General features: G+C 41.5%; 1 protein-coding gene across 5 annotated transcripts in view; it reads right to left on the reverse strand.

Moving 5' to 3' along the window:
- The window catches only part of DEPTOR (DEP domain containing MTOR interacting protein), a 127,886-nt gene that overhangs the window by 59,824 nt on the left and 43,396 nt on the right, over positions 1 to 24,666 (reverse strand). For all 5 annotated transcript variants that reach the window (XM_014580813.3, XM_025178687.2, XM_075920181.1 and 2 more), the window contains exons 4-5: positions 22,243 to 22,366; positions 2,646 to 2,824 (exon numbers count right to left, since the gene is read on the reverse strand). In XM_014580813.3, the coding sequence (XP_014436299.2) occupies positions 2,646 to 2,824; positions 22,243 to 22,366 (303 nt within the window). The remainder of the gene's footprint in view (positions 1 to 2,645; positions 2,825 to 22,242; positions 22,367 to 24,666) is intronic.

Below are 24,666 nucleotides of genomic sequence, written 5' to 3' on the forward strand. Positions count from 1 at the left end.
ACTCTGGTCTAGCTTTATTAAATAACCAGCCCTGTTCAGCCACCGATTTTCAATACCCTTAAGAGATCACTAAAAGGTTCATGGGTTTCAACAATAGACTCACAGGGTAGATTGTGTTTTTGGCACCCTTTAGCTCACTGGAGACAGATGGATGAGGTATAAAATGAGAAACAGACTAGATGGGTGTGGAGGAATTCACTGTCTCTAGAATCTCAAAGAGAAATCCTAGATGATTGGACCAAAAATTCGTATCCAGGCAGCGTACACAGGTAGGTCTACCAAACAACATGACTAACAGGTCACTTCTCTGGACTCTCATCCTCTCTCCAAGGGGAGAAATGAATACAGTGTGAAATGGTCTAGATTTACTATTCTAAAAAATATTTACACATGCAAACACATGTCGGTATATGTTTGTTAGAGAAAGTAAGGTCAAAGAGGTGCACCTCGCACTTAGAACAGAAGATAGTGAGGTTTGTGATGGCTCTTAGTTCCTAGGGGAATTCATTCCATGGTCTTGGGCTGGCTCCCCCAAGAAATCTGTAGTCACCTGAATCGGTGAGCTTTACCCTTATTGAAGTAAGTTATGTTGTGCCTATAGTACCCTGGGGGCCCAGTTTGCTGGGCACTGAACAGATGCTAAATCCCTTCCTCGAAGGGATTCTTTACAATCCTTACAGTGCAGGACTAACAGTAAAAATGTTCCAGGTGAAAGTGATTTCACCATTTTTTTCCAAACAGACCTGGCCAATTGTGCAAGAAGACATGCTTAGGACATTCTTTTCTGGTACTGCATTAAGGTCTTCTCATGTCTTGAAGTGTGAGGATTTATAAAGCTTGTGTAAACACTGTCTGCATAAATGCTTCCCTGAGAGCTAGCTGGGAAAAAAGGAAGAGACTCTGGGTGTGTTTATGTATATACAGTTTGCTCCTGTCTTGCTTAAATGTCCTCGATACTCAGCTGATAGAGCTGTGCTTTGCTCATTGTAATCAACTTGGCTGGTGCTGGGTAACAAATTTTGTTAGTACTAAATGCAATGACTATAATTATTGTGGGAATACAGAAAAGAAAAACTGTGCTTAACCTGTCCCAAAGGAGGGAGACACTCACCATTTATAGAGGCTTGGCACATGCATGTAAATACAGTTTGCTCTTGTTTTGCTTAGATTTGCTAGATAGTCAGCTGATGGAGTGGTGCTTTGCTCATTGTAATCAATCTGGCTGCTGTTGGGTCACAAATTATGTCAAAACTATGTGCAGGAATTGTGAAATATGGTTACCAATGCTTGTAATTATTGTGGGAATACATAAAAGAAAGACTGTGCTTAACCTGTCCCAAAGGAGGTAAACCCTGTCAGTTTCAACAACCTCAGATGGGTAAGAGCTCGAATTTCTGAATTCTGTGAGGGTATGAGGGAAGGGCGGGATTCCCAACCAGCAGGCTACATGCCCTTAAGGGTCTGCTGCAAGGCTGGTTCAACCTGTTTCTCCCCACTGTTCCAAGAATAGAGCTAAACAGGCTCCATTAGGAGCCTCTTTTTTATTTTTAAATTGCTTCATTGGGGCTGAAATTTTTGTTCAAGACTGTGTTTGGGTCCAAGTGCTAAAATCACTGTGAACTGAAATCACTTGTGGCAGGACTGGATATCTGCCCAGAGCAAAAAATCACTAAGAAACAACCCTATGGGATGGCTGATGGGAGCAGCAATCAGATGGCTAGCAGGAAGTCAGTGAGTGGGTGGCCAGTAAAGTGACCAGCAGGAGCAGTCAATGGGCAGCCAGCAGGAAGACTGGCTGGATCAGTGAGCGTGGTGATATTACCCTCCGTCCCATGTATAATCAAAGAAGACTTCATGCAAAGGTACCTATGAACTCTGGGTCTGCACTGACCAGACATAACTTTGAGTGGGGCATTAAGAGGGAGAAGCACGCCACGAGAATTGGGGTATTGGACTCAAGAATTTGAAGCAAAGGACACTCCCCAGCAGGCTCTGGGGAAAGTGTCTTGCTCGTGGGTTTGTTTGTTTACTAAAAGTAATCTAGCATTAATCTAAGAATAACAACACATACAGTATTTATAAAGAAACAAACTCTTTCTATCTTAGATCCTGTGCTTGCGAGAGGGGCAGAACAGCCTTAAAAGAATTGCCTTGCCAATGGGTAGAGTAAAATGTTCTCAGGTTGCTAGGTGGGGACTTGAACCAGTTTGGTTATATTATTGAAAAGAACCTCTTAAATATTGAACCTGGCCCTTTTTGCTGTCCACTACTACTAGCAGAAGAGCTATACTTGTAATTTCCATTCTAGCTAATATAATTCTCCTTATTTATTGCTCTAATCACCTTTGACCCTTACTAAGCTATTACCTCAATTACATCATATGGCAATGACTTCTACTGTTTCATTATCCTCCCCAAAAATAGTTACCTTGTATTCATTGCTGATTTGTTACTAGTGGTTTTTGAGTGCTTTTGAAAATTCCACCCTTTCAATAATTATACAGCCATCTATCATTTGGATAAGAGTTAGAATTAACAATATTTTAGGGCGAAGCTTCATGATCTGCAACCTCTTTACATGAACCTACATGGAAAAAAGTGTTGTAAACAGTATTACTTTTGCTACGAGGCAATAACTTCCTCACCGTGCTGTATAATTCCATGCTCCAACAGTCTACGGCCAAGTTGTTCTGCCTCAGTCCTTGCTGTGACTTCTCCTTCCTGGATCAGCCATTCAATAAACTCAGATGCCACAAAGGTCCGTTCATACTTGACTTCCTCCTCTTCTCTGGCTTGTAATAGTGTGTTCTCAGAATTCATCAGCCTGCCACACAAGAAAAAAAAACAATATATAGGGAAAGCAGTTCTTCAGAAAGCAATTTCGAATCCATTTTAGTAGATGTCATTAGTAGTAAGCAAACAGATGCAATTTGTCATTGTCTAGCAAAGTTCTTAATTATAAATTGGCATGTGGAAAGAAAATTGAACAAAAACATTCTCAGGCTAAGCATGTAAAACTGGTAACTCCAATTCAGAAAGCAAAAGGGGCTGTTAACAGGTGTCTAAAGAGTCTTGAAACAGATCCTGTGAAATATATTTCCAAAAAATAACTGTCCCAATGTTATGATTACACATAGAGAAAACTGAAAACGTTTTTCTTTAACAATACTTGCCTTTACTTTAACTTGTGTGATCTTATGATGTTGAACTACGCCCAGCTTTCTTTCTGTTATGTCCTCCTTGATTTTATCAGCGTCATCAAGAACATTCAAGGCACTAGTGTACTAGGGTATATTACAGTTACCTTGTGCTCTCTTTGAGACAGCTACTTTGCTTGAAAGAAGTCAAATTTTGTTGTTCCTCTATTTTTAAAATACTTGTAACTCATTGTGCCAGAAGGCCCCAATCAAGATTGTGCTGGACAAAGTGGCAGCAACTGGGCCAATGAGGCCTATGCTAGAGGCCCCAGCCAACTAGACAAGCCCCAATCCCCCTCTCTGGCAGAAGTGCTATATGGATCGAGTGGGGCAAATCCCTGCACCTCAACCCTACTCCCTGGCAGGAGCACTGAGTAGGGGGACAGGGCAAGTCTCCATGTCCCTACTCTATATTCTTCACAGGAGTGCCAAATGGGAGGAGAGCGGTCTGCAGGCAGAACAGATGGGGAAAGGCCTCCACTTGCTCTGGCCCAGAGCCCCACAACTGGCTGGAGAGAGGGAGAGGGAGTGTGTGTGTGTGTGTGTGTGTGTGTGTGTGTGTGTGTGTGTGTGTGTGTGTGTGTGTGTGTGTGTCAGACTGACAGACAACTTCCAAATGCTTACAGATCGAACGATATTGGTTACAGAGTGATGAGCGTTTTGTAACAAAACAAAAAGATTGTTTTCAGAATCAGAATCCAGAAAATATTCCCCAACAAGGAGGATCATTGAATACTAGAACTGGAAGGGACCTCAAGAGGCCAAGTCCAGTCCCCTGCCCACAACGGCAGGACCAAGCACTGTCTAGACCATCCTTGATAGATGTCTATCCAACTTGCTCTTAAATATCTCCAGTTATGGAGATCCACCAACCTCCCTAGGCAATTTATTCCAGCATTTAACCACCCGTACAGTTAGGAAGTTTACCTAATGTCCAACCTAAACTTCCCTTGCTGCAATTTAAGCCCATTGCTTCTTGTCTTATCCTCAGAGGCCAAGGAGAACAATTTTTCTCCCTCCTCCTTGTAACACCCTTTTAGATATTAGAGATCGGCCATCATGTGTCCTCTCAGACCTCTCTTTTTTAAACTAAACAAGCTCAATTCTTTTAGTCTTCCCTCATAGCTCATGTTTTCTAGGCCTTTAATCATTTTTGTTGCTCTTCTTTAGACCTTCTCCAATTTCTCCACATATTTCTTGAAATATGGTACCCAGAACTGGTCACAAAACTCCAACTAAGGCCTAATCAGAGTAGAGTACTGTGGAAGAATGATTTCTTATGTTTTGCTCACAACAGTCCAAAAATCATATTTGCTTTTTTTGCAACTCTGTTGACTCATATTTAACTTGTAGCCCACTATGACCCCTAAATCCCTTTCTGCAGTACTCCTTCCTAGACAATCACTTCCCATTCTGTGTGTGTGAAACGGATGGTTTCTTTCTAAGTGGAGTACTTTGCTTTTGTCCTTATTAAACTTCACCATATTTATCTCAGACCATTTCTCTAGTTTGTCCAGAGCATTTTGAATTATGACCCTATCCTCCAAAGCACTAGCAACCCCTCCCAGCTAGGTATCATCTGCAAACTTAATAACCATACTCTGTATGCCATCACCTAAATCATTGATAAACATATTGAACAGAACCAGTCCCAAAAGAGACCCCTAAAGAACCCCACTTGTTATGCTCTTCCAGCATGACTGTGAACCATTAATAATTACTCTCTGAGTACAATTATCCAGCCAGTTATGCACCCACCTTAAAATAGCCCCATCTAGGTTGTATTTGCCTAGTTTATTGATTAGAAGATCATGAGAGATTGTATCAAATGCCTTACTAAAGTCTAGGTATACCACATTCACCACTTCTTCCTTATCCACAAGACTTGTTATCCTATCAAAGAAACCAATCTGATGGCTTTGACATGATTTGTATTTTACAAATCTATGCTGGCTGTTACCTATCACCTTATTTTCTTCCAGATGTTTGCGGATTAATTCCTTAATTACTTGTTCCATTATCTTCCCTGGCACAGAAGATAAACTGACTGGTCTGTAGTTTCCTGGGTTGTTCTTATTTCCCTTTTTATAGATGGGCACTATGTATGCCCTTTTCCAATCTTCTGGTATCTCTCCTACCCCATTTCCACTTTTATTTTAACTTGTAACCCTACCCCATTTCCACTAGCATTCACTATGTTAGGCATCCCTTTGTCATCAAGCTTCTTGGTGAAGACAGAAACAAAGAAGTCATTAAACATCTCTTAACTTCATCACTGGGCCTCAGTGTTCTCCAGAAAGTACTGGCAAGTTCAGCACTGGGGCTTTTAAGGTAGGTCCACACTGCAGTAAAAGGCTTGCACTGATGCAGATGGCCTGGATCAGCCTTTCTCGGCTGACATGGCTCAGGTTGTGGGGTTAAACATTGCAGCATTCAAGCTCAGGCTGAAGTCCAAGCTATGAAATCCCACAATGGAGGTGGGTCTCAGAGCCTAAGCCCAAATGTCTATATACCAAAAATGTCTCTGGGACTCAGTACCGCAGATGTTTTTACTGCAGTGTAGACCCCAGACATCCTTTACAAACAATCCTTACAATTTTCAGTATAACTGCATAGTTAAGTTGGGAAGACAGGATATCCCAGTGGTTAGGGCAGTAGCCTTGGTATTGAATTCAATCCTCTGCTCTCCCATAGACTCCCTGTGAATTAGGGCAAGTCACTTAGGCCCTGATTCTTAAAGGGAGGCACCTAACTTCCATTGAAATGAATGGGAGTTAAGCACTGCTTTGAGGATCTGAGTCTCTGTCTCTCTGTGCCTTGTATCCCCTTACGTAACAAGGGAATAATAGCTCTTCATTCATCCTTTGCTCTATTTATGCAGGCTTGCATTGCAGCACTGACTGCCTGATACAACCTCTTCTTTAAGGGGACCTTGTGGCCTGATTTACAAGTGTGTGCCACATTTCTCAGAATCAGCATAACAATCCTCCCAAATCTTCTAAAACCCTCCAGCTGGAGATGTTACAACACAATTATCCCACAGCCTCTCAACCTTTTTGCCCTTCTAGTTAGAAGCCAGAATGTGGTCCACATGTACATGAGCTTGCTTTCAAATTGCAAGAGCATCTACAGCTCATCTCAGCAGAAAAAAATAAGCATCTGTCCCTCCAGTTTTGTAAGTCCCAAGTCTTTGTAACCTCTGTATAAGATGTTGTTGATCACCTCTCTTTTGCACTGACTTCTTGGATACATGCATTACAACTGCAATGACCTGGGATCATTTTCAGATGTTAAATGACATGAAACTCAGCCCACAGAAGGTCTTTTTAAACACAAATTAATTTCCAGCTAATCTGAAGGGACATGACTCTACTCTAGATATATACAGGCAGTCCCCGGGTTACGTACAAGATAGGGACTGTAGGTTTGTTCTTAAGTTGAATTTGTATGTAAGTCGGAACTGGTACATATTGTAGGGGAAACTCTAGCCAAACATTTCTCCAGAGCTCAGTTTTATTCTCCCACACCTTACTTCCCTCAGTCCTTTATTCTCAAGCTGAGGTGTCTGCTGAGAAAAGCCGCTCCGCGTCTCCCTGGTCTGCTGGGGTGGGGGGCACTAGCTTTGCGTCTCCCTGGTTTGCTGGGGGGAAGCAGCTAGTGCGGGGTTGCCTCACCCCATTTGTAAGTAGGGATCCGATGTAAGTTGGATCCATGTAACCCAGGGACTGCCTGTATTGAAGTTGTTGATTTTATACTCCCTCAAATAACTATGTTTAAAGAGGTATACAAGCTCAGTGCTGATACTTAGTGGAAGATATCAGTATGGTGCACAATACTCAGGAATTGTGAAAGCTTCCTAAAACAAGAGAGGGGAGCTGCACCCCTCTGCTTGCTATGCTCGCCCAAACTGTGGGCCCTTCCCCCACTCTAACCCTTATCCTAAGCCGAAGCCCTATGCTGCTCCTTCTCCTTGAGCCCCCACACTGCCCCCCAATCACTCCTCTCTACCCCATCCCCTCATCACCTGCCCTTACAGCCAATAAAAGTGGTGGGGAAAGGGCCCCCGACCTCTCCGTTGTGGTGCCCCATATCACATTCGTGTTGGAAGAGCATGATATGTATATATTAACATCACCTCATCTGGGGAGAAGTTTAGAATTAATTAATGGGGGCATCAGAAAGTGATGCTATAGGAAGATATGGAGAATGCTCAATTAAAATCTACATTGGCTTAAGCCAGCAGTTCTCAAACTTTAGCAACTCAAGGACTTCCATTCTGATTTAAATGTTTTGTGGATCCCCAAACTCCTTCCTTGGCTCAGGCCCTGCCCTCACTCCATCCCTTCCACCCAAGGCTCCACCCCACCTCCTCCTGCCTCTCATTCCACCCCTGTTCCTCCTCTTCTCCATCTCTTTCTATCCCCTCCCCGAAATGCACCACATCCTCACTCCTTCACCACCTTTCCAGCACCTCTTGCATGGCACGAAACAGCTTTTCCCTGGTGTCCAGGATGAACTGGGAGGGAGGACGGGAGGGACAGGAGTTGATCAGCAGGACCAGTGAACCCCCTAGAATACCCTTGTGAAGCCCTAGGAAATGCTGATTTACATTGATAGGTACAACACATACAATCAGTGGACCGCTGGGGCTCCGCATACATTTTTACACATGTAAAGGGCTCCGGAGCCCAAAAAGTTTGAGAACCGCTGTTCTAGGACAAACCCAAAACCAGGAGTGACATTCTGGGGTGCAATCTATGCCAGTGATAGCCTATGTTATCACCAGCCCTGTAACCTGGCATTCCCTGCCAAAGCCTTACTGCTGAAGTGCCCAACAGGGATTGCACACAAACAGCCACCAGCAAGCAGGTGCTACTGAGTGTCTGGGGGTAACTGCAGCCTGCCAACCACACCTGGCATACCCTCTGACTTTTACCAGCCTTGGTTACTTCTGAAGGATGACCTCAACACACATTCCAATCCTGGATTTTCCCCCAATAATGTAAGTTCTGTCTTCATGTCAAGATTCTTCCCCAAAGTACAATGGTTACTTCTTTTGCCTTCTTAAGTGAGAGGAATGAGATGGACAGAGAGAGGATAACTTGTTTGCTCCTCACTTTGATAGCTCAGACGCCTTCATAAAAGTTTTTTTTTTTCAGTTCAAAGTAAGGAGACATGAAAGTCTGGTGGGGAAGGAAGTTTGCTATGTTTTTTAGTAAGATACAGATCTGTTTGTTCCTGCCTCCTTTTCTTGCCAAAATCCACTTCATAGCTGATGGCCCAGTAGCTTTGATGACACCTGGTGAGGAGTCAACTTGTCCTTTGACTTTGAGAAACACATTTACCCACTCACCAGACTTGTCTGGTAAATGCACTTCAGTATTCATTTCATCTCATGCTCATAATTTCACAAAAAATGTTACATACATTTTACCATCATACTACTGACCAGTGATAGAAATGTAGCCGTGTTAGTCTGGGGTAGCTGAAGCAAAATGCAGGACAATGTAGCACTTTAAAGACTAACAAGATGGTTTATTAGATGATGAGCTTTCGTGGGCCAGACCCACTTCCTCAGATCAAATAGTGGAAGAAAGTAGTCACAACCATATATACCAAAGGATACGATTAAAAAAAATGAACAAATATGAAAAGGACAAATCACATTGCAGAACAGGAGGGGGATGCGGGGGGGGGGGGGGAAAGGAAGGTAGGTGTCTGTGAATTGAAGATATTAGAGGTAGGGAGAGTGGGATGTTTGTGAGTTAATGGTATTAGAGGTGATAATTGGGGAAACTATCTTGGTAATGGGTGAGATAGGACTCAACAAACATTTGAACTTTTTGGAAAGTGTCGAATTTTAACATGAATGACAGTTCAGAGGATTCCCTTTCAAGTGCAGATGTAAAAGGTCTTTGTAGCAGAATGCAGGTGGTTAAGTCATTGAGAGAGTGTCCTTTCTGGTTAAAATGGCAAGAAACTGTTTTCTCTTTGTGATCTTGTCTGATATCTGTTTTGTGGGCATTAATCCTTTGGCGAAGTGTCTGAGATGTTTGTCCAATGTACATAGCAGACGGACACTTTCGGCACATGATAGCATAGATTATATTTCTGGATGCGCAGGAATATGTGTTCTTGATCTTATAACTCACTTGGTTAGGTCCAATAATGGTATCAGCAGAATGAATATGTGGACAAAGCTGGCAACGGGGTTTGTTGCAAGGGAAGGTACCAGGGTTGGTATTAGTGTGGTATGTCCTGTGGTGGTTGGTAAGAATCATCTTGAGATTAGGTGGCTGTCTATAGGAGACTATGGGTCTGTCTCCCAGAGCCTCTTTGAGTATGGTATCCTGTTCCAATATAGGCTGTAGTTTATTGATAATGTGTTGGACAGGTTTAAGTTGGGGGTTGTAGGTGATGACAAGTGGTGTTCTATTGTTGGTTTTCTTGGGTCTGTCTTGAAGTAGATAGTTTCTAGGTATTCGTCTGGCTCTTTCAATTTGCTTTTTTATTTCTCTGGGTGGGTAGTTGAGATTTATAAATGCTTGGTAGAGATCCTGAAGCTTCTGGTCTCTGTCAGTGGGATTAGAGCAGATGCGGTTGTATCGAAGGGTTTGGCTATAGACGATGGATCGTGTGGTGTGTTCTTGATGGGAGCTGGATGCATGTAGGTAACTGTATGAGTCGGTGGGTTTTCTGTAGAGAGTGGTGTCTAATTTTCCATTGTTGATTTGTACGGTGGTGTCCAGGAAGTGGATCTCTCGTGTAGAATGGTCCAGGCTGAGGTTGATGGTGGGGTGTAGGTTGTTGAAATCTCTGTGGAATATCTCCAGTGTTCTGGAGTAATAACTACTGACCAGTGAGTTATTAGTTGTCAAATAATACCTTACAAGCATATTTTGTACAAAGATGATGACAATAGTGTCTAGGGTGTAAATAAAGGGATGCATTCTGTCACAGCCATGGGCGCTGATTCTATGGGAGCTCTGAGGCTGGCATGCTTACAGGGACAAATTAGTAGTGCAGAGCACCCACCAGCGCCAAGCTCTCCTCCCCTTCCAATACCTACACACCTCTCACATGCTAGGAGCCCTGCGTTTACTAACCTTTCAGAGTACTACAAATAGCTAATTCATAGACGTGATTCTCCGGAAAATAAGCCCTTTTCTGGAGGATTTCTTATTCCTACTTGAAAGTAGCATATTTTCCGGAGAATCACGTCTAGACTGGCGCTTTTCTCCGGCTTATCCCCAAACTGGAAAAAAGCGGCAGCCATGTAAATGCAAATGCCGCGGGGGATATTTAAATCCCCCGCAGAATTTGCAATTCCGAAGTCTACATTAGCATCCCTTTTCCGGAAAGGGGTGCCAATGTAGACGTAGCCAGAGAGTTCAAGCTCTGGAAGGGAGGGGAGGAGCAGGGACAGGGCATGCTCGGGGAAGGAGGCAAAGACAGGGTGGAGCATGGCTGGGAAGAGGAGGGGAAGGGGTTTAGTGGAAGGGATGAAGTGGAGGCGGGGCTTGGAACAGAGGAGGGCACTAGCAGCCCCCGGCAAAATGAGAAGTCTGCGTGTCTGGTAACAGAAGTAACATAAAAACACAATACATAAGAAGCAGAACAGACTTTCCAGACCACTGATACATTTGCATAGCCCTTATTCTTCCTTTCAGGGTTTTTTCATTTCTTTTAAAAATACAGTTAAGCAAGTTTTAGCTCCTGACCGCATAGTATGGCTGCATCCAGAACTCTTAAGGAGCTTCTTCAATTATGCCTTGGTCCACCAATATATATAAAAACACACACACACAAAAAGCAACCAAGCTTTTCAAGCCAGCTGTTGCACGAGAATTGGTTGCCCAGGCTCTTCAGGCACCAAATAAAAATTCTTTACAAAGCCTCTGTTAATTGTTCTTTCATATATCTATAATTACTGTGTCTGGCTGATGACAGAGGCAGATAGAAAGGTCCCTGCAAAAGAGATGCTAATGACTGAATTTACAGAGCTACAAAAGAATCTGGAAAAATATCAAGTGAAAAACATTCAGCTTGATATTTCACACTATTTTCCAAGAGCTCAGAATGGAACTGCTACAGATTAGAATTTGTGAACAAGCAGACATGACAAATTGACAGTTTAACAAACTCAGAAATAAGACTGTCAGCTAGTGTACTTCACCCTAACTCCTCTGACTTCAACAAAACTATACCAGACTACAAAAGATAAGGATATATTTTATCCTTATCAGCCAAATTTTAAGCAGGTTTTAAGATGGTTAGAGATAAAAATAAATCATTTAAAAAATTGGAAGTCAAATCCTACTCAGGGGAAAAAAAGAAAGGAGAATAAATTCTGGCAACGCGAGTAGACAAGTATAAACTGGCAGACCAGAAGCTTGGAATGAATAATAGGGGAAGGATCACTCAATGATTTCCTGTTCTGTTCATTTTCTCTAAAGTACCTGGCATTAGCCACTGTTGAAAGTTAGAATATTGGGTCAGATGGACCATTGGTCTTATCCTATCTGGCCGCTCTTATGTAGCAAAAGAGGCAACTAAGGGGAAATATGATCGAGGTCTACAAAATCATGACAGGTTTGGAGAAAGTGAATAAGAAAATGTTATTTATCTCTTGATATAACACACGAACCAGGGGCACCCAATGGAAAGCAGTCCTGTCCACAGGACGGACTGGGGCAATCACCTGGACCCCTTGCTTTCAGCAGCCCTGCACTTCAGGGGGACATGGAATCCAAAGCGGTGGTGGCCTGGCACAAGCAGCAGTGAGCAACCCAGCCCCAGCCCACACCACTCAGCTCCACCCTACCAGCTGTCAGTGTCACTCAGGGGAAGGGATGGAATCCAGAAAGAGATGGTTTGGGGACTCGGAGGAAGGGGTAAAATAGGGGTGGAAAGTGGGTATAACAGGGGTGGGAAAAGGCAGGGAAAAGGAGCAAAGTGGGGGCTGGGCCTATAGCAATGTGGGGGCAGTATCCCGGGCTCTATACCCCTCTAGGGACAGCTCTGCCCAATGAAATTAACAGGCAGCAGGTTTAAAACAAACATAAGGAAGTACTTCATATAATGAAAAGTCAACTTGTGGAACTTGTTGCCAGGAGATGTTAAGGACAACAATAATATACAGTAGACTTCCGATAATCTGGAACCTATGGGATTTAGGTGGTGCCAGATTATCAAATATGCCGGACTATCAGGAAGTACTATAAAATGGTTATATATATATATATATATATATATATATATATATATATATATATATATATATATATATATATATACACACACACTGTATACATTATATACTGTATATAAAGTGTTCTTAACACTTTTTATTGTACATACTATATACAGTATACTGCAATGTTTTAGTTTTTTAAGCCTTTTTTACCCTTTTTGCTCAGTTCAGCTGCTGCCGCTGTTACCTTATGTCTCATTTTTTGCCGAAGCACACTCACTAGGCTCTTGCCATTTTGATGCCGGACTATCAGGAGTGCTGGACTATTGGATGCCAGACTATTGGAGTTTTACTGTACTGTAACTGTTCAAAAAAGAATTTGGTAAGTTCATGGAGGATAAGTCCACCAATGGCTATTAGCAAAGATGGGTTAGGAGCTGCATCCCCTTGCTCTGGCTGTCCCTAAAACTCTCATTGCTAAAAGCTGGAACTGGATGACAGGAAATGGATCACTTGCTAATTGCTCTGTTCTGGTTCATTCCCTCTGAGGCTACGTCTAGATGGCAAGCTTCTTCTGGAAGCAGCTTTTCCAGAAGAGATTGTCTGGAAAAGCTTATTTTGAAAGAGAGCATCCACACAGCAAAAGCACAATGAAAAATCAATGTGCTTTTTTGAAATATAGTGTCCACATTGATTGGATGCTATCTCGCATTTAAGTTGTGATTAGTAAGGATGGAGTGGCCACTAGGGCATCTGTGTTATTTCCTGGAGGCCTCTTTTTTTGAAAGAACTCCCTCTTCTGTGTCCACACATGCCTTTTTCCAAAAAAGCTTTTTAGGAAAAAGGATTCTTCCTCATAGCATAAGGTTTACCACTGTCAGAAAAACCCCTCCATTCTTTCGATTTGCTGTTGAAAGAACTCAATGGCAGAGTAGATGTAAGTATTGTTTTTCTGGAAAAACAGCCATTTTTCTGGAAAACCTCTGCAGTGTAGATGCATCCTGAAACATTTAGCACTGGCCACTGTCTGAAGACAAGATACTAAGATAGATAGATCATTAGTCTGTTCTATGATGGCAATTTTTATAAAAAGGCAGATAGCTGACAGATTTCTTCATCAAATAGTTGCTAAATCAACAAATGGTGAAGCCATTTTAGATTTAGTATTGATGAATAGTGAGGACCTCGTAGAACAACTGGTTATAGAAAACAACCTTGGTTTGAGTGATCATGTGCTAATTAAGTTTAAATTAAATGGAAGAATAAGCAAAATAGATCTTCAACAAGGATCTCTGATTTCAAAAGAGCTAACTTTAATAAATTGAGGGAATCAGTTAGGAAAGTGGACTGGACTGAAGAACTCAAGAATTTGAATGTAGAGGGCATTGGAGTCAAAGTTGCAGAAGTTACCTGAAGCTGGCATCCTTAGCAAGGTGTGAGGGAGGAGGAGGGGAAAGAAAAGAAATGTGTAGGGATGGGTTGAAGACCAAGCTGAATGAGCAAGCATCTCAAACAGGTGATTAAGAGAAAGCAAAAAGCTGTCAAGGAAAGGAAGATGTGAGGGATCAGCAAGGAAAGCTTCCTCTTGGAGGTCAGAAAGTATAGGAATAAAGTAAGAAATGCCAAAAGCCAAGCAGAGTTAGACCGTGCAAAGGGAATTAAAACCAACAATAAAGGTTCTATAGCCATATAAATAAGGAGAAAAAAAGGAGAAAACAAGGAAAAAAGTGGAACCACTATGCAGTAAGCATAGGGTTGAGATTAAAGATTATCTATGCATGGCCCAACACCAAAACAAATACTTTGCCTCCGTTTTTAATGAGGCTAATGAGGATATTAGGAGTCTAAGGGCAATGAAAGTATGGAGGTAGAAATTACCACATCCATGGTGAAGTCAGACTTAATGGGACCAAATCAGAGGTCCCAGATAATATCTCTGTAAGAATATTAAAGGAACTGTCTCATAAAATTGCAACCAATAGCAAGGATTTTTAATTAATCTGTTAATTCAAAAGTTGTATCCTATGATTGGAGAATTGCTAATATTGTCCCTATTTTTAAGAAAGAGATAAAAAGGAAATGACAGGCCAATTAATTGGGCCTCAGTTGCATGCAAGATATTGGAAAAAATATAAAAGAGAAAGTATTAAGGATATGGAGGTGAATGGTAACTGGGATAAAATACAACACGGTTTTATAAAAGATAGATCATTCGAGACAAACCTGATTTCCTCCTTTGAAAAGATAACTCATTTTTTAAACAAAGAAAATACCGTAGATCTAATCTACCTGGATTTCAATAAGGCATTTGGTAGAGTTAAACATGGGAAATCATTGGTTAAGTTGGAGAAGATGGGAAATAAAATGAGAACTGAAAAATGGATAAGGAACTGGTTAAAGGGTAAACTACAATCGTCATACTGAAAGGTGAACTGTCAGACTGGAATAAAGTTACTAGTGCAGTTCCTCAGGGATCAGTTTCAGAACCCATCTTATTTAGCATTTTTATTACTGACCTTGGCATCAAAAGTGAGATTGTGCTAGTAAAATTTGAAGATGACACAAAGTTGGAAGGTATTGCCTATATGGAGGAGGGCCATAATACCATACAAAAAGATATGGATCACCTAGTAAACTAGAGTAATAGAAATGGGATGACATTTAATTGTGCAAAGTGCACAGTCATGCATTTAGAGACGAATAATATGAATTTTTGCTCTAAGCTGGGGATTTACCAATTGGAAGTGACAAAGGAGGGAAAAGACCTAGGTGTACTTAGTGTTTGATAACAGGATGATTATGAGCTGTCGATATGATGCAGCTATGAAAAAAAGGCTAATGCAGACTTAGGATGCATCATGTGAAGTGTTTCCAGTAGAAACAGCGACGTGTTAGTATCATTACACAAGGCACTAGTGAGATTCCATCTGGATTACTGTTTGCAATTTTGATCTTCCAAGTTGAAGAAAAAAATTAATTCAAACTAGTGCAGAGAAGGGCTACTAGGATGATCCAAGGAATCAAAAAATAACCTTAGGAGAGAGACTCAAAGAGAGTGGCTTGTTTAGCCAACAAAAAGAAGGCTGAGGGAAGATATGATTGCTCTGTATAAATTCATCAGAGGAATAAATACCAAGGAGGAGAGGAATTAAATTTAAGTTAAACAACAATATGGAAATAAGTACAAATGGCTATAAACTATCAATGAGTATAGGCTTGAAATTAGACAAAGGTTTCTATTCATCAGAGGAGTGATGCTCTGGAACAGCCTTCCAAGGGAAGCAGTGGGGGGCAAAAAACCTAACTGGCTTCAAGACTGAGCTTGATAAGTTTATGGAGGGGATGGTATGATGGGGCTGCCAACTATAGCATGTTGCCCACCGGAGACTGCCAGTAGAAAAAAATCCCCAACTGCTGGAAACAGGACACTAGGGCTACGTCTACACTGGCATGAATTTCCGAAAATGCTTTTAACGGAAAAGTTTTCCATTAAAGCATTTTCGGAAAAGTGCGTCTAGATTGGCAGGATGCTTTTCCGCAAAAGCACTTTTTGCGGAAAAGCGTCTGTGGCCAATCTAGATGCGGTTTTCCGCAAAAAAGCCCCGATCGCCTTTTTCACGATCGGGGCTTTTTTGCGGAAAACAGTACTATGCTGTCTACACTGGCCCTTTTGCACGAAACTCTTTCGGAAAAAGACTTTTGCCCAAATGGGAGCAGCATAGTTTTTCCGGGAAAGCACTGATGATTTTACATGAGATCATCAGTGCTTTTCCGGAAATTCAAGCGGCCAGTGTAGACAGCTGGCAAGTTTTTCTGGAAAAGCAGATGATTTTCCGGAAAAACTTGCCAGTCTAGACACAGCCCATGAGTGCATCTACACAGCAAATTTATTTTGGAATAACAGCTGTTATTCCAAAATAACTATGTGAGCGTCTACACAGCAATTCCATTATTTTGAAATAATTTTGGAATAAGAGGAGGCTTATTCTGACTTCTGTAAACCTCATTCTATGAAGAATAACACCTATGCCAAAATAGTTATTTCAGAATAGGGGCTGTGTAGACGCTCCACTTCTGCTATTTTGAAATAGCCCCTCGCCAGGGTCATTCTAACTTATTCCTCCCCAGTGCCTCCTGGGGCTCTAAATCAAAATAACACATCTACATTAGGGAAGCCTGCCTCAGACTAATTTTAAGGATTCCCTGCAGTGTAGACGTGCTATTGAAATAAGCTATTTCAGAATAACTATTACAGAATAGCTTATTCCAAAATAAATGTGCAGTGTAGACATTGCCTAGATGGGAAGGGTTCTGAGTTACTGCTTAGGATTCTTTCCCAGGTATTTGCTTCATGGGTCTTGTCCACATGCTAAAGATCTCACAGGCACCGACTTCCATTTTTCTGGGTGGGTGTTTCATCACTCCTCTGTGCCGCCGTCACTCTGCCCCTTTCCCCAAAACCACATCCTTGCTCCATCTCTTACCATATATGCTCTGTCTTCTTCTCCCAGTACTTCCCTCCTGCTGCTGTACAGCTGATTGGTGCAGTAGCTGATGGGTGCTGAGCAACCACTATTTTTTTCCATGACATTTCCAGCCCCGGTGCACCCGCAGAGTTGATGCCTGTGGTCTAACTGATCACACCTAGGGTCAGAAAGGCACTTCTCAGATGGCCCCAAGTTGCTGCGATGAGAGAGGACTGGGGTTGTCCTTTCTCCCTGCCTGCATACTGAACCTCTCATCCCGTCCCCATCCCAGAGCAATGATTTAAATGAAGAAAAACAAAACTTATTTGAGTTAAGGACCTGAGCGATGCCAGGTAAATCTTCTAGTCCATATATATGTGCTCATACTGAATGAAATGTATCCTGTCTCCTTCCAAGGACTGAGGGTTCAGCTCCCAGTGCTTGTGTACTGGGTATAGGAGGCATTTGCCTTAAACCAAAAGGTTTACAGAGTAAGAAACACCTTCTTGCTGAATGAATCAATTTTGTTGTTCATGCAGTAACTTTCTTATCTTAATTCATGCTCCTCATAAATAATCCACAGAAGGTACAAATCTGTATGTGATGACAGTAGATATTTTTTGTCAAGCACAAACTGTCCTGGATTCTGAATATTAATGGTGCTTGTATTCAGTTGAGAGAGAGAGGGAGGGAGGAGGAAAGAATAACATTTGAAAGCACTAAACCCAACTAGCCCATATTAAGGTCAGCAAAACACCAACAGATCTTTGACATTGATTTTAAAAATCTGTAATAATAAAATGTACAGGATTCAGATTAACTTTGCTGGGTCAATATTTAGCATTGATTCATTGCTTTGAAATCAGAATTGCAGGCGTTTTGATGAAAGGTATGAAATACTGGTCATGGGAAGTAACCTTACATCTTCCACATGCTATATGGCAGCGGTTTTCATCAGTGAGTCAAACACTATGCTTCCTTCATCCACCTTAGAATTACTATTTGACCCCTTTCTCCAGCAATGTAAGTAGATCTGTATAAAAAAAGTTTACTTCAGTCACAGAACTAGGTCTTTTTACACTGGTACCAGCACTGCAACTTTTCACTGTAAAGTTTATCAAATGAGACTTATAGTGCTTAGATGTGTTTATAGGTGCTTAGCATTATAATAACTCTACAGCTCTACTTTGCTTCCTGGAGGGATTCAATAGGTAAGCACCTCTCATCTCAAACTACTTTATGAACATATGCTCGATAAAGCATATCTGTCCTTGGAATGGAGAGTGGCAGCTAGTACACAGCAGACCGGGGGGCGGGGGAGAATTTTAGCTAAGTAAGTTGCAGCAAACCTAGATTATTACAAAATGTGCTATAGGATTAGGTATTGGATTATGAAGACCAGCTAGACCCTTGTTTAAGTTCTCATCTGAAAGAGCCCACACAACCAAGTGTAAGTATATCTGCTTATCTAATAGGTTGACCTAGGTCTGGGACCAGTGAGCACAGGCACTGCAAAACTGATGCCAACTGCTAAGCATTCCCTCCAGAAATAAAGTGACACCTGTTTTTTTTCCTATGGCAAGAAAGAAATAGTTGCTGTTGCCAGGAAGTATTCAACAAAAAAAGCTCAGACATTAAACATTATGTCTGCACTAAAACAGTCTTGTCAAGCCATCATGCAGGACAGAGGCACTAAGGCATTTTGCTAAGTCAGAAACTTGGGATCACTATTCAGAAAAATAAATCTGCTTAGTCATATTTTTCCCTTTAACAGAACAAATCACATCTTTACTTTTCGATCACCATAATTAGAAAAAGGATATTTCTATGGAGAATCAACAACAAAGCAATGTGCTTTGAACAATGAATCAAGAAGCTTATGCCAATAGTTTCAAACTGTATTGATTAAATATAGACACCACAAATCATATTTAAAGAGCCTACATAAATTAATGATGCCTAACTTAAGATACTCCAGTTTGAAAATGTGTACCTTTGTCTAACCATGTGCTTTCCTCTATATGTTCTAAATTTAAAAAGAGCCCACAGAATATAATTGGCACCTAATGACAAATCACTGTTTCTGTGAAAAACAACACATCATATCGTTATCTTTTGGTGAGTAAGCATTGTGTTGACTTGGTATCTCATGTTTTTTTCTGTCAGTGGACTCTGTACTGTCCTTTATTACTAATTATTTAACTATTATTCAGTGCTTGTAATGCAGTAGGGGTATGTCTAAACTACGGGGGTTTTTCAAATGAGGATATGCAGATTCCATGAGAATTTGCATATCTTCTTCCGATCGCTTTTTCGAAAACGGGTCTTTTGAAAATGAAAGGTTTTTTTGTGGGGAAAAAAAACTTTTTTGAAAACCACGTAAACCTCCTTTTTTTTAGGAAAAGTGGGGTTTTTTTAAAAAAGGGGGGGTTCCCCCCCCAAAAATGCATCCAGACTACTTTCACTTTTAAAAGACGTGCTTTCAAAAAAGCAATCAGAAGAAGACATGCAAATTCCCATGGAATCTGCATATCCTCTTTCAAAAAAAACCTCGTAGTTTAGATGTACCTAAGGTGATTTACAAAATACATAAAAGGGAGCAATGCTCCATTGATTTTGTACCAGCTAAGGGTTCTAACCTGTGGTCTCAGCCCTGAGCAGCTTACAATCTAGAAATAGGCAAAATATGACAAGTAATGCCAGATGGGCCCTGGGAGAGGGATTTGGAGGATGGGTAAGAGAAAACTAGTAGTATAATGTGACTGTCTTGGTGCATGCTTCGTAGGAGTTAGTTATTTTTTATTTACTCTGATGCCATAATTTGGTTCTAAGGTGTCTAGGCCACTGCATGAGTTGCTTTTAAGGAAGTAAAGAAGGAAATCTTGCCACTGGATGGAGTCTGGAGCCTTCCCAACTCTACCAATAATGATCCTAACAATAATTCACATAAATGTTGTTACTTGCTGTTTCTGCTGCCCTTTACAAGGCCTTCAAGAAACAAAATAAAAACATGAGCTTCTGAGGTGTCTATATTCCACTGTTTTCCTGTGTTCCAAGGCTAAATTCCCAGTTCCAACTTTTAAATCTGTCCACAACAGTGTAATATCACAGTTCTCTGAGAAAACAATCTCAAGCGATCAATTACTGTATTCAAAATAGAGTTTGTTCTGTAATTTGCTGCTTCTTTCAATTAAAAATCAAAGACACTTTTGTTCTGGTTACTGTATGTCAAAGAAGTTTTGCCAAAAAGCAATAAAAGGAAGAAATTGATAATGAAAAGTCCTTCACTAAATAGGAAAAACAGGACAAGTCCACAATACTTTCTAACAGCACCATATGGTACATAGGTTTATTGTAATGTACTCTATGTGGGGCTGCCTTTGAAGAGTCTTCCAAAGCTTCAACTGGTCCAGAATGAAGCTGCTCAAGTTTTAACTAATACTCATTATACAGAGTACATTATGCCAGTGCTTCAGCAGCTGTACTGGTGTCCGGTATGTTTCCGGGCACAATTCAAGGTCTTGGTTATGACCTATAAAGCCCTAAATGGGTTGGGACTGGGGTATTTGAAGGACTGTCTCCTCCTATATGAACCTGCCCAGAGATAGAGGTGAGCTGTGGAGGCTCTGCTCCGTGTTCCTCCACTTATGAAAATAAAGCCGATGTCTACGCAGGGCAGGGCCTTCTCAGCCTTTGTCCCCAGGCTATGGAATTCTCTCCCCCAGGACATTCACCTGGCACCAACCTTGGCACTATTTTGGCACCAGGCTAAAGTCATCCTTTTATTGTTTAGTTTGTGTGTGTGTCATCCTCCACTTGAGGTGTTTTAGCAGGTTTTAACCCCTTTTGGGGTTCGGGATGGGATAGGATGGGATGGATAGAGTTTTAAAAAGTGTTGTAAGCCACCTTGAATATTTTTAATGGGGGGGAGTAAAAATATTTTAAATAAATAAATAGGAGACAAAGCATATGTCTTGCTTTAGAGGCTACATCCCAAATTGTTCCCCCTTCCCACACAATCCTTAAAGCACTTGCAGCTATGAAGTTTCTCCATGTTTGGTGCCTTACCTCTGACTCGCTGCTAACGAAAACACCATATTGCCCTCACCCTCTACATCTTCCCCAGTTCCCTTTGCCTCTGTCCTCACCAAGTTCCTACTTGCACTTTCCCTTTCACATCTTTAAGGTGTCTATCCACTTGTGATGTTAGCTGATGGCCCAGCATGCCTTGGTCCTGATGACTGTTTTGATACAAACTGTAGGGCAAGGAAGTTCTTCAGAGCAATTGCCAGCTACTCTCCCTGCTGCATGGCAGCAAAGTTAATCTCCTATTGAGGATTTGGCAGGTTCTCCCATCCTTGTTAATCCTTTGCCTTTCCCTTTGAGTGCTTCCCACTATTCCTCCGCTGCTCTCTTCCTCTGCAGGTCAAACACGAGGGACAGCTCTTGGAGATTCTTTGGCCCTTCTGGGCATGTAAGATGGAATTGCTGGGAGAGGGGTTGTGTTAAAAGAGCCATTATTTTTGCCTTTAACAGCTTTCTCTGTGTGAATTTTTAATCTAAAACTTTATTCTAACAGGTAAACAACATTGATGCAACCCAAAGTGAACACAGTATCTGACATGGCTACTGTGCATTTGTTCATTAAATGTATCTAGGCATCTAATTCTCATTGCAAAGGTGTTCCTAAATGCTTCGGGGGATCTGAGCCTCGCTGCCGTAGGTGCACTGCCTGACAGCTAGAGTCAGTCAGGAATAATACTTCAAGCATTTTAATAAACAACACAACTTACTAAACAATTCATCTTAATAAACAATACAGTTTCTAATATATGCCACTAACATTTTATTCATTCTGCCTGAAACTACAATATTACAACCCCCTGTGCTTTGAATGAAAATTAAATTAATTCTGCAGTGGACAATATGGTTAAATGTCTCAGTTATTTGACACACATAATCCAGTGGGATATCCAGTATCTCAGCATAACCATCTGTTTCAACTCTTAATTAAACATTCAGGGCTGTTTTTGTAACTAGTTTTAATATAATCTTTCTTTTGTGGAAATAGTGGCGGCTGACTCAGTGAAAATTACTTTTTCTTGTTTCCTAAAATTGTGTCTGCTATTAAGGCCACAACTATGTGGCCTTAATAATCATTGATTTAGTATGTTCTGGCAGTTTTAAATCCCAGGTTTACACTTTTAGATTATTTATTTTGTGATAGCATACAAAGACTCTAGTGAGAATTGGAGTCGCATCATACTGGAAACAGTTCAACAGCTTACAATTCAAGACCAAAGGACTTGCAATCTAATGTAAACCAAGATGTTATAAGGAAGCTAACTCACATTACCAACATGCTATGGTTTTGCACACAACATACTTCTCATATAGCCTCTGTCCTCTCATGAACACCTTCACCTCGTTATCCAGTGGGAATGTTCCATCGTCTTTCCTAAAGCGGTAGAAAAGTTTGACATCCTTGAATTCCTTATGCTCGTCACAAACTGAAACATAAAATAAGGGACATGAGAAATGATCACACTTATGTTAAAGACCCAACACAATCAGAACAAGTTACCAAGCATCACCAGTGAATTTAAAACCAGAACAGGTGTATGTAGAGCTCAGTCTTGCCTTGTCTGCTCCAAAACTGTTTATTGTACAAACATGCCCCCACACATAACAGGCTGACTAGCGCCTTCTGGAATCCAAACTTCTAGATAATTATCCAAACAGAATCTCTAATATTTTGGAGCTTGCCCATCAAACATTTCAATGGATGTTGCAATAGCAATGCATAGCAAAAAGCCACCTATCTGGAAAAACCTTGTGATTAAATCAGATATTCCCTAAAAACCCTGAATCTAGGACTCAGTATTTTAAGGACTGGTTAACCAATGACTGTCACTTGATCAATCCAGGGCTGGACCAAGCAAACCTGAAACTTGCATGTATGTAAGTCAGAACATGTCTGGGCTGTCCGCTGCCTGTGTGTTCCGCCGCTTTGCTCCCCATCCCTCTGGTATGCAGACCAGGGAGACGGGGAGCAAAGCACAGCAAAGCCGTGGAGCCCGAGGGCAGCAGGACAGCCATGGTGCGTCTGGGCTGTCCCGCTGCCCCCGTGCTCTGCGGCTTTGCTCCGGACGCCTGTGGTACAGCAGCTGGGGTGCTGCCGGTTGGTCCCAGCTGCTCTGCCCCAGGCGTCCTGATTCAGCCACTGCTGGTCAGTTTCAGCAGCGGCTGAATCAGGACGCCTGGGGCAGAGCAGCTTGGGTACTGCTGGGTTGGTCCAGTAGCGCCAAGGTGCGGCGGCGCTACTGGACCAACCCAGCAGCACCCCAGCTGCTCTGCCCCAGGCGTCCCCAAGTCAGCCGCTGCTGAAACTGACCAGTGGCTGACTACAGGAAGCCCCTGGCCCGGGCTTCCTGGAATCAGCCGCTGATCAGTTTCAGCAGCGGCTGAATCTGGACGCCAGTTCTGACTTACATACAGATTCAACTTAAGAACAAACCTACAGTCCCTATCTTGTACGTAACCCGGGGACTGCCTGTAATTTAAGGACTGGTTAACCAATGACTGTCACTTGATCAATCCAGGGCTGGACCAAGCAAACCTGAAACTTGCAGCAAAGACAGATAATAAGATTTTCTGTGTGATTCTGCTATGACAGCTAGGGAATAGAAAAGGTAATGGAGAATGGATTGAGAGCTGGAAAACACTTTTAGGGAAACAGTGGACAAAAGAGTCTTGTTAAAATTGAGAGAGTGGACTGAAATGACTCCAGCTAAGACAGAGATAAAGTGGGGGACATCCCAATCAAGCTATTATCACCACAGAGCTCTCTGCATGCACAGACTCATACTCTACCCTATATGGCACTAGTGCATGCACATTAAACATTGCATTACTGTTTTAACTTACCGCTGGTGGCATAAAAGGTGCCAATGGAACCTGGTTTACTAGCCTACCTAAATGTGGCCTACCTCAAAACATTCTTGAAATAATATTAACTTTAAAGTCAAGGAAAGAAAATCCTTGAAAATATCAATTTTGTACTTACAACAAGGAATCCGGTGGCAATTTATTAGGGCATACATGTTCATGAGCTACAACTCACTTCATCAGATGCTGAAGAAGAAAAAATGAATGCAGAGAAGGCAGGCAAAAACATCTTCAAAAACAGACTGCAAGGGAAAACTGCTGAGCTGGAATTCATATACAAATTTGACAAGGTTTAAATAGGCACATTCAGTGGTTCTTACATTACAACAGGTAAATCCCCAGTTAGGTACTCTCACCTTCTCATCCCTGGTGGAGATGAGCCACATCCACTCTGATTTAATTAGCACTGATGTCCCACTGCCTTCTCTGTATCTTTTTTTAAAATTCAGTCTGATGAAGTGAGTTGTAGCTCACAAAAGTTTATGTTCTAATACCCTAATAAATTCATTAGTGTTTAGAGTGCCACCAGACTCTTTGTTGTTTTTTCTGAAACAAACTAACACGGCTACCTTTCTGAATTTGTACTTAATTTTTTTTAAATCTTTTTTTGTCAAGGACTCTTGCCTTCACTCATTGACCCAGCTAACTAGAAGTAGAGAGTGAGATTAGGTTCTGAGGGGGGAAACATTTTAACATTTTGTTAAAAGTTTAAATAAACTTTCAGATACCAAGTTTCCATTGTTCAATTAAATTAGGTTACTCTAACCTTCATGTAACTGTTCACTAACATTTCTTCAATAGAGGAAAAGCAGTTGGCATTGGAGTCCTTATAATTGCTTGGTATCAGTTCTTTAATTATCTA

Source organism: Pelodiscus sinensis, chromosome 2, assembly GCF_049634645.1.
Source record: "Pelodiscus sinensis isolate JC-2024 chromosome 2, ASM4963464v1, whole genome shotgun sequence".
NCBI classification, from domain to species: Eukaryota; Metazoa; Chordata; order Testudines; family Trionychidae; genus Pelodiscus; species Pelodiscus sinensis.